The 10440-nt window shown below is 49.6% G+C and overlaps 1 protein-coding gene across 2 annotated transcripts in view; it reads left to right on the top strand.

Moving 5' to 3' along the window:
* Positions 1-5887: 5887 nt before the first annotated feature.
* JAG1 (jagged canonical Notch ligand 1) overlaps positions 5888-10440 on the top strand; it is a 67579-nt gene continuing 63026 nt past the window's right edge. For both annotated transcript variants that reach the window (XM_035110076.3, XM_035110075.3), the window contains exons 1-2: positions 5888-6552; positions 7311-7616. In XM_035110076.3, the coding sequence (XP_034965967.3) occupies positions 6475-6552; positions 7311-7616 (384 nt within the window). In that variant the 5' untranslated portion in view covers positions 5888-6474. The remainder of the gene's footprint in view (positions 6553-7310; positions 7617-10440) is intronic.

Here is a 10440-nt window from a genome sequence, read left to right as displayed (position 1 = left end):
CCCAGCAGTGCTTAGAACCAGAACAAGAAAGATGAGCAGATAAGTAGAACATTAGTGGTGATCCGAAAGCTGCCGGTTGTAATAAACCTTGGGCCATGGTGGGTTACCTCTGCCCTTTGGCACACAGGCATAATCGCTGGGTGATCTTTATGGAACGGGATCTGATGGGCCAGAGGTCTTATAGACCATGAAAACCTTGCTGAGCAGCAATGAGATCCTCATTTAGTTCACCCGAGCTAAAATCAACTGAAGCCAGGAGGAACATGGTAGAAGTTCACCTGCGACAAAATGCGTGTGGACACAGAGGGTTACTTTTTCGGCTAGGTTATGCCGTTCTGTTTCCACTCCTTGCTGATTTCCCAGCACCACTGCTTCCTGGCTCCCAGTGGTCGGTTGGCATTCTGTGCTTACACAGGGACTGTCACCTGGTGACTGACTTTGCTATGGTTTATACGCCTGGTTTAGGAAACGTGTAGCCGTCTCCATGTCTTGGACTACAACTCCCATCAGCCCCAACCCGCGTTCCTGTAGTAATCTAACATAGAGGTTACCAGAGCATAGACAACCGAAGTTAGGCTATCCCTGTCCAGATTGGAGTTCAGCTGGGCCATAAGTCATAGCGGATGGAAGGCGATCTGCACCACTGAGGCCACCTGAACCTTCAAGAGACAGCAATTGATCTAGAACAGGTATCCCCAGACTTCAGCCCTCCAGATGTTTTGGACTACAGTTCCCATCATCCCTGACCACTGGTCCTGTTAGCTAGGGATCATGGGAGTTGTAGTCCAACAAAAGCCGGAGACCCAAGTTTGAGAAACACTGCACTAAATTGAGATTACAAGACCTATTATCATGCATCACTTTGCTTGGGATGGTGCGGGACTCTCGGTTAAATAGCTGACCCGTTTGCCCTTAGCTTGCCTGAAATTAAAGGGAATGGAAATAATCTTTGGTGCTCCCTGACTTCTAGAGCCACACAATACCCTGGGAACGTAACACGGGCATCACAAACCTTTGTCACAGGCCAGACCTGTCCAGCCTTCCAAGCACGTTTTGTTGCCGTTCTGATCGCAGGTGTACTGCCCAAAAAAGTGGAGGGCCACAGTTTGGGGATGCCTGATCTAGAAGGACCCCCAAGCTAAGTACCCACTCTTTAGAGGAAGCATAGCTACTACATCAAGAGCAAGCAACCTCCCATTCACCTGATCTAGGGAACCACTCACTTACTGTGCGTCCAGGATGTCTTGAGGACTACCTGAACCTGATTTCTGAGGGAATGTCTGTTGCTCAGATGCACAGCTTTCAGAAGCCCCACATTCCAAGCCTGTGGCACTGTCTCCCAATGGAGATTAGACGAGCACTCTCCTTGTGCTGAACTTCAACACCAGGACTATGACTTTCTTCTTTCGGTAGGCATGTTAAGGTGACGTTTGGTTTTATGATGAATTTGTACTGTTTCATTGTTCTGTTTTCTGTTAATTGTTTTTACGTGCACCGCTTGTGAACAATTAAGTGTCATATAAAGGTCTTAAATGAATACATGATTATAATTATTATAACACAAAGAGCGTATTACTTTATAATAATGTCACACATTACAAGAACGTCACACTTTACAGGGTTTAAAAAAATTATAATACTGTACTGCCACTTTTAAATACCATGGCTTCCTCCTCCCCTGAGAATCCTGGGAAGTGTAGTTTGTTAAAGGTGCTGAGGGCTGTTAGGAGACCCCTATCCCCCCCTGCAGAGCTACAATTCTCAGAATGTTTTCACAATCAATCCCTCTTTGAATGGAATTAAACTACACTTCCCAGGATTCTTTTGGAGGATGCATTGACTTGTTAGAGTGGTATAATAGAGGTTTAAAGGTATGGTATGAATCTGGTATGGTATGGTATGAGACCTGGGTCTCAGGTCACCTAGCACAGTCGTCCTCAACCCCCGGGCCACAGACCGGGACCGGTCCATGGATCAATTGGTACCGGGCCACCCAAGGAACATTAAATACAATTAAATTAAATTATTAAATCAAAACAATCTAAATAAAATATAAACAATCAACGCCCCCCCGCAGCGGGCCGCAGTAAAATTATCAAATGTTGACTGGTCCGCAGCGATAAAAAGGTTGGGGAACACTGACCTAGCAGATAGCAAGCTTCACGGGGAATTTGAACCCATGCCTCTCTGGTCTAGTTCTCATAGACCCATCGAACTGCAGAGTTGGAAGGGCCCCAAATCATCATCTAGTCCAACCCCCTGGAATGCAGGAATCTTTGGATTTGAACCAACAACCCTGGGATTAAGAGTCTCATGCCCTACTGACCGGGCTACCCCAGCTGTGTATCCAGGCTGTGTCATTTCAGATTGCAGGTGGGCACTTAAATGACTGCATACCCCGCCCCCCGTCCTTCTTTTAACCCAGCAATGTCTGAGCTACACTTTCATTGACAGCTTTTTTTAAAATGGCTACCGAACCCCTCCCCGCACCAGTATACCACTGGTACAGCCCAGACTACATCTGCACGAACCAGGTCTGCCTTTCCACCACAGCTCCATCTGGAGAATGGGGATGATTCTATTAGCCTGCTTTACAGGGTCATAGTAAGGATTAACTAAGACATGACACAGTTTGAGCACTTAAAAGGAAGCTTAACTGCTATTACTAATGGCTTCAACTCATAGGCCAAAAAAATAAAGCATGGCTGACAGGTGCGAACAGGCTTGGATTTGTTCCGATTTAAAGTGTTCTCCTTGCCCGGAATCCTTGTTCTTAAATCATCCTTTGGATGCAGCAGATGTTCTCTCGGAAGTCCCACGGAAGCCCATCCGACTCACTTCCTAATAAGTGTTATTTAGGGCTACAGATCGAAAGCTGATTGCCACCTACTTAACCAGCCACCACGCTTGGAGCCGCCGCAGAGCAGCGCTCCCCTAGAGGTGCACTTGCGCAGCAGCTGAACTTTTGGAAACAGGAAAGCCAGGCTGCGGAGCAAGCGCAGGGAATACAGCTACTCAGAAGTAAGCCTGCCTCCAGGCGCTTGATTGTTTGCTTCGGTTTCTTTTTTTTTTATGGGTGTGTGTGAGAGAGAGAGAGCGCGCACCGCGTTGGTTCAGGTGATCAGTTTCTCGGTTTCCTGGAGAAGCCTCTCCCGTTGCCAAAAAGGATTTCCTCTCCATGCTACTGCCTACCCATCAAATCTTGCCAGATCTCAGGAAGCGAAGCTCTCTGCTGCTGCGCGATCGGCTTGATGGCAGAACGTAACCCTTAACGCACGCCCCTTTCTCCCCAGGGTGACGATTTGTCTCGAGACACTGATTTCAAAGCACACGCCTCCTTGGCTTTTCCCAGTGTGATTATCTTCCTCTCTCGCATTCACACACACACACACACTAACACACGCACAACCTGCCCCAAAGCGATTGCCACCCACTGCGGACTAGGGGTCTTACGCACCCAACCCCCGCCAAGTAAAATAAGGCGCGCAGGAGGTTAACCTTTGAATCATGGCTTTTCAGGTGTGCCACCCCTCCCCCCCGTGTTACCATAGAATCATAGAATCTTAGAGTTAGAAGGGACCCAAGAGTCATCTAGTCTAACCCCCTGCGATGCAGGAATCTTTCCAAACATAGGCTGCATACACGCCACCAAGCACATTCGAAGCGCCCCCCCCCCAAATAAAAATAAATTATGGGCACTGTCGTTTGGTAAAGGGAACTGTCACTCTGATGTTGCCAAACTACAGTTCCCAGAACACCTATGAAGAGGAAAAGATGCTTTCAAGTGTACAGGATCCTGGCCCAAGGGAGTTTCCGATGGGACTCTAAAAGCCATCCTCTCCTCGGCTCTTGGGGTGGCTGATGCAGGTGGGAAAGGCACTCCTGATGTGCTCAGAGGCTGTTCTTTCAGTAACAGGTTCGGGAGCAGAGCTTCATGACTTCGGTGTTTTGTGTGTGCCTGTTTTTACTTCATACCGTCCCAAACACTCAAGACGAACCTCTTTCCCCTTCCCAAATCCATACAGTTGCAGAAAATGGTATTTGCGCGCATTATTCACTGCGGCAGGCTTTTATCTAAAATGCTGCGCTCGCAGGGACAGGGACAGGGAGGGAGCAAACATGCCCAAAGCCACGTCGCCCCCGCACCATTTTTAAAGTAGTGCCATCCCCTGTAGAACCCACATAGGTATGTGCGACAGCTATTTAGTGGCAAATTAGGAAGAAAGACCTGTGCCTGGTCTGCTTCCCCAAAGAGTTGGGGTGAGGGTGGGGTAGAGCTATTCCACGTGATTTCATAGCTTTCCATATGAAAACCCACACACTAAAAAAACAAAAACCTAGCACGTCAGGGGAAAGGACTCCAGCCTAGCCGTTTCCCTGACATACTAGCTTTCTGTGTGCAGGGACTCTTACTTTAGTTCGATGTTCAATCAGGCGAGTCCTCACCTGGACCGCCCAGAGGCAGATTGATCGAGAACTATGGAGTAAGTAGCTCCATCCACCACCCTGAGACTTAACAGTGCGAGTCTGCGCGTTTGCTCTGAAGTCACAGAGTCTCCCGTCGAATTCCACAGCCTGCACCGAGGCATTCAGGCTGCGTTTGCCCCTGTGGTTTGGGAGGGAAGCTCCCGAGACGGCTCGATCATGCGACGTTCACGCGTCGTCCAGGTTTTCTCGATACTAAAAGCTGCTGAACTTTGCAATCCTGCGCCAAAGTTCCTTGCGAGCGCGTACTGTAGTTAAGTTTCTCTTTGCAGCTCTCCCACGTGTGATCTGAGAGCGTGGGGCATTTCTGAAGCCTCCCCCCCCTCCAACGTAATCCATATTCCCTTCCCATGCCCTGAGAAAGGGGCTCGTCTTGTGTGGCCCCCCAAGGGGGAGGGAGAGAATGAGAAGAGCGCGCGCTCGCTTCCTTACGAAGGAAGAACAACAAAGCGCCTTAAAGACTAGCAGATTTATTACAACACGAGCGATCGTACACTGGATCCCACGTTTGGCACAGGCATATGGAATGCTATCCGGGGCTGGCGGATCACCCAGGCACACGATTCCAGCGCCGGGTGGGCCCGGAGTGGGGAGGGAAGAGAAGGAGCGGACGGGCAACGAACTGAGACCCTCCAAAGCCTTGAAACGCTAGTAGGTCCGGGGCGTGCACGCGTGTTTGGGTGGCAGCCAGCTTCTTCCGCGAAGGCTTTCCAAAACACGTCCATTTTAGGAGGGGTGTACACCTGACGGTCACCTCCACCTCCCCTCCCGTTTTAATTGTTTTTTTAAAAAACCTCAATTCTTGTCTTCAGCTCAGCAAACACGATCAGCAATACCAAACGCGATCTCCCATATTTGCAACAGCAATGATCGAAGGCTTGCTATTAGCCGTCATGGAACTAGAATGCAAAGGGACACCCGAGGGCCATCTAGCGCAACCCCCTGCCATGCAGGAATCCCCACCAAACCCTCCTATTGGCATCACCATCACAGAACCTAGACTGGGAGGGGAAGGGGACCCCCCCCCCGAAGGCCGTGCAGTCCAACCTCCTCCACCCGCGCGGTTACCCCACTCCGTCTGAAACTACCCCGGCCCCTGCTTAGCTTTGCAAACAGACGCGCGGTTTTCTTGCCGCGCATCAACCATTATTAATTCTCCCGCCTCTCAAGGCTCCTTGCCCACCTGCTGCGCTTTGCTCCTCACCTCCTGCAACCCCCCCCCCGCGGCCCAGCCCTGCCTTCCCAGGGTTGCTCCACCTCTTGTCACCCTTCCAAGGAAAAAAGGCAAGCCTCTCCAGGGACCCGAGGCGGGGCTGCGGCTTGGCCTTCCACCCTCCCCCTTAATGCATATTAATAGCAACGCATGCGCTGCCTGACGTTTGCAACCCCCCCCCCGCCTCCTGCTGTAGCCATGGGCTAGCAAGCAGCAGCAGCAGCAGCAAGCAGTCAGTTCAGTGGGGCTTGCAGCACAGGCGATCGGCTCCCTCCTCCTCTGGCTTCCTTTTTTTCTTTTGGAGGGGGCTCGTTGCGCGCGTGCAAATAGCCGTGGGCCCCCTCCTTTCTCTCCGGAGGGGTGTCGTCTATGTGCGTGTGGCGGGGGGTTGGGGAGGGGGGCTCAGCCCGGGTTATTGTGCTGGCCGGGCTGGAGAGAGAGAGAGGGGTTGGCCGGCGAGCTCTGCAAAAGAGAGAAAAGCGAGCGAGCGGGCGAGGGGGGTGGGTGGGGGCGCGCGGAATAACCATCGCTAATAAGAAAGGAAGAAAGGGTGGGGGGGTTTAAGAGACAGAGGCCAAGGAGAATAAAAGGAGGCTGGGCTGCTTTGCATTGAAGATCGGGGCGCTATTGAAAAGCTTTTGAGAAGTGGCGTCTTCCACCCGCGCGCGCTTCCACTGGGAGAGCATATATATATCTGGGAGCCGGGCAGCGCCTGCAAAGAGCGGCAGCGAGCCGGGGAGCGTCTCTGCGCGAAGGGCACTCTGCAAGCAAGAGGCATGCTTGGCTCAAAGGGACCGCAGCTCACGGACTTCTCCTTACGGCTTCTCCTTGCCCTGTTATGCTTGCGAGTCAAGGTACGTTTTTTGGCAAGGCGTTGCTTCCCACAGCGCAGCTCCGCGTAGAAGCTCGCTTTTCGCAGGTTTTTGGTTTTTTGTTTTGAAAGCTTTCGATTGCAGAGCTCTTGCCCGCCTACCCAACCCCCTGCCCCAAGACATTAGCTTTGACCGATTTCCCCACCGCCCCCCTCCAGCTGCATTTTGTAAGAAAATGTTTCTGCTATACGTATTTGAATTCGGGGTGATGATTTCTAGGGGAAAGCCATGTTTCTCTGAGAACTTTCCCTTTTTTTTCCTCCCCTCTATACCGTCAGCGTTCCATTTCTTTTTTCCAGAGGGTTTTGCTTTCTGAAAGGCTTGCAGCAAGCGGACTTTTCCATGATTGTTTTCAGGAGTGCGTCTGACTTGATTAGAGTTATTCGTTTGGGCTGTGCAATGCTTTTGCTGCGCGGTGTTCCCTTGCTTGAAGCTACGACCCTTTTTAACTCGTTTTGAGCTTTGGGAGGCAAATAGCGACATTTCCCTCTGGGAATTCTTCCTAACATCAGAATTTGGGGGTGGGGGTGGGTGGGTAGCAGATGAGGGTTCCTGTTCACTTTTAACCTGTTGAATCAAGGAGCAATAGAAGCCTCCCCTCTCATTTTTGCTAAACTTGTTAGTGATTTATTTATATTTTTTTAAAAAATATTTATTTACAAGCAACGTGCTAACACTTCCTTCTCCTCTCTGCTTTCTTTGGGGGAACTTAAAAAAATAAATGAAAAAAAACAAAACAGGTGACCCTAACATCAGGCCAGTTCGAGTTTGAGATCATATCCATGCAAAATGTCAATGGCGAATTGCAGAACGGGAATTGCTGTGACGGGACCCGGAATCCAGCTGATAAGAAATGCACCAGAGATGAATGCGATACTTATTTCAAAGTTTGCCTGAAGGAGTATCAGTCGAGGGTTTCCGCTGGGGGCCCTTGCAGCTTTGGGTCCGGATCTACCCCGGTCGTCGGTGGGAATACCTTCAGTTTGAAATACAATCGGAATAACGAAAGGAACCGGATTGTTCTCCCTTTCAGCTTCGCCTGGCCGGTGAGTGACTTTGACTTTTCTGAGCATCTTCTTCCTTGCCTTCTGTGGTCAGTCGGTTGCAGGCTTAGAACCGCATACTTCTCGCTGTGGCTAAGCTGCAACACAGCTAGATGGAAAAACCTAAGTGGATTTGAGGGTGGGGGGGAGGAACCTGTGTGTTATTTGTGCCCGGCTTTTAAAGTATATGCAAGTCGTCCCTGTGCCCCCCCCCCGGAGAATTTAAAAGGTCAGAAGTTCATGCAATTTATTTATTTTATTGCTCCCCCCCATTAGTTCTCATGCCTAGGCGGAGGCACGAGGGTTGGGCCATTGGTGGAATGCTATGGGGACCCCTCTCGCCCTACCCAATGGCATCTCTGGTGTCCGTGGGAGCTGCTAGCTGTTCCTGGTTGCCAGCTTCCCTGAGAATCCTGTTGGCGTATGGTAGTTCCCCAGCCCAGACCCTGGAGAACCTCTGAGAGCTCAATCAAGAGACATAACTCCCTCTGCCTTATGCCCATGCCGCTGCTGCCACCCTTTGCTTGCTTCTCCTTCTCCTGTGAGAGCTTTATGGTTTTGCCTGGCGAGGCAAGAGAGCTCCAGAGAGCTGGAAGCATCTTTCCTTGGCTTGGGTAGCAGTTCCGGACCCTCCACCTGGAAACAAGGGTGTGCACTTAGGAAAGGCGTTGGTTCTTAATCCAGTTGGCTGGCAAATGACCCAGTCTTTGAATGGGTTGCACTTTCACCAAATGCATGCATTAAAAAGCCATTGCTTAAGTCACTATTGAGCTCTTTATCATGCTGAAGGGGCCCTGCTGTTTGTCTATGTCTGCCTGCCTGCCTGCCTGCCAACACTGTAAAGCAGGAATCTGCTGTCTCCAGGGGCGTAGCTGGACAGCATCCTTTTAAACTCCGGGCCAGACATGTGGAAGCCATCTAAGATCCCTCTTTATGGGTGCTGAGCAGGTCCTAGTTGTGTGAATGGGCAGGGAGAGCTTTTGAAAGAGCAGCGCTGGGAGCCCTGCCTCCCTCCCTCTTCTTGAAATAGAGGTCTCCTCCTTTATTGGTCTTCTGGAAGAGGTGCAACTGTTGTCTCCCAAATGAATATTCACGCACTGGATTGCATTGTTCTGATTGGCTTGCGAAGGGAGATCTCGGGAGGATTTAGTGGGAGGGACAGCCAAGTCCCTCCTCCCTTTTCTCTCTTGTGATCCCAGCAACTCGGAGCACAACACAAAATGCTAAGCATGTGCTCTTGTGCTGCCTCCTATCTGTCTCTGCTGCAATTATCCGCACACACACACACATCCTTCTGAGTCTTTCTTTCTCTTTTTTCTTCTTTTAAAAAAAGATCATTATGATTTAGGGTGAAACTAAGTGCACATATTTAAGAAGATTGCATTACAAAGTACAATAGCAGAGCTCACAAAAGTATTCTCTGTTCGATACTCTGAGCCTTGCTAGTTCGGTTTTGCCTTGCAGGGAGATAAAACTGTTATCAAATATGCCATCAAAGGGATAAAAAAAGCTTAGTGAAAATGTGTGGTATCTGAAGTGCTGCCAATGGCTGTCAACCTTCTCTTAAGAATTCGGCCTCCTTTCTCTCTTTCTCTTCTCTCTCTATCTCTGTGTGTCTTTGTTGAGGAGCAGGTTCATCTAGGACCCTTTTGGATAGACAAATCTTTCTTGTGTGTGTCATGAAACTGATCTCTTCCCCCTCCTCCACCACCACCGCATAATCTTGAAAGTGATCGGTGCTTCTGTGAAAGCAAGCAGCGGATTTGATCCGCAAACACTGAGACGGACTTGAGTACAGATGCAGTCCCTGTGCACAGAGCGATCCTAGGTGTGTTTACTTAGGAGTAAGTCACACTGAGCAATGGCGCTCCTGCCCCATTTGAAGTCCCAGCTCTCTCCTTCCCAAAACATTCCCCCCCACCCCGCAGCACCCGTCTGCTTTTTTTATGGCATGTCTGCATATCCGGTGAGTCAGGCATGAGTAAATCCTATGGTGATCTTGTCTTGCCAGGTAATTCCACCAGGTGTGCTTCTCAGGCTGCTACCTATTGATTCACACATGATCTCCTGCCATCTACAGCACTGGGATCCTAACGTGTGTGTGTGTGTGTGTGTGTGTGTGTATGAATGGAATAATACTTTAAGCAGCTGTAAGTTAGCAGAAGACTCCTTCGAGAAATCTGATTCCAATAGAAAGCTGTGTTTTGAGTGTGGACAAGCCCTGCACTTTCTGTAGGTGTATATCATGCCTTGAGGGGGTATGGGTTTCTTTCTCACCTTTGTGCACACACAAAAAAAATCCACCTGGCTGGATCCAAGGTGCTTTTATGATGAAATTCCTACTTTCCATTAGCTCAGTTGCCTCCTGCCTTCTCCTTCAAGGTTCTCATGGCATCTTTTGTTTGTTGTTTTGTGGTAGGAATGACACACACACCAGGTCCGATGCAAGGCAAACCTGAGCTCCCTGGCTAAGCAGTCGCTACTGAGACTTGGGTTAATTCTCCATTCTGGTCTCCTTTCAACTGAGGATGAGTTTGGTGCAAACTGAGCAGTCGCATTGAAAGCTGTCAGGAGAAGCTGGTGTTAATTTCAGATTTGCCTCCTACCTTACAGTTGACAATTGGCAAAAAAAATTAAAAAATAAAAATCTGGCTAGCTGTTAACTTTTTTAACCTTTGTGGTTTTGGAGAAGGCTCTCCCTTTAAAGTAAAAAAAAATGCAGGCCCACATTTAAAAAGGGCCCTGCATCTTCTCTTTGCCAGGAAGTGTTATCGTTATCTGCATGCTTTCTGTCAAGAAATAGTTCTGAAACATTTTTGCTTCGCGA

This window comes from Zootoca vivipara, chromosome 3, assembly GCF_965207765.1.
Source record: "Zootoca vivipara chromosome 3, rZooViv2.hap1.1, whole genome shotgun sequence".
Lineage (NCBI taxonomy): Eukaryota > Metazoa > Chordata > Lepidosauria > Squamata > Lacertidae > Zootoca > Zootoca vivipara.
Note: the sequence above shows the minus strand (reverse complement) of the source record. Positions and strands in the feature narration are given on the sequence as shown.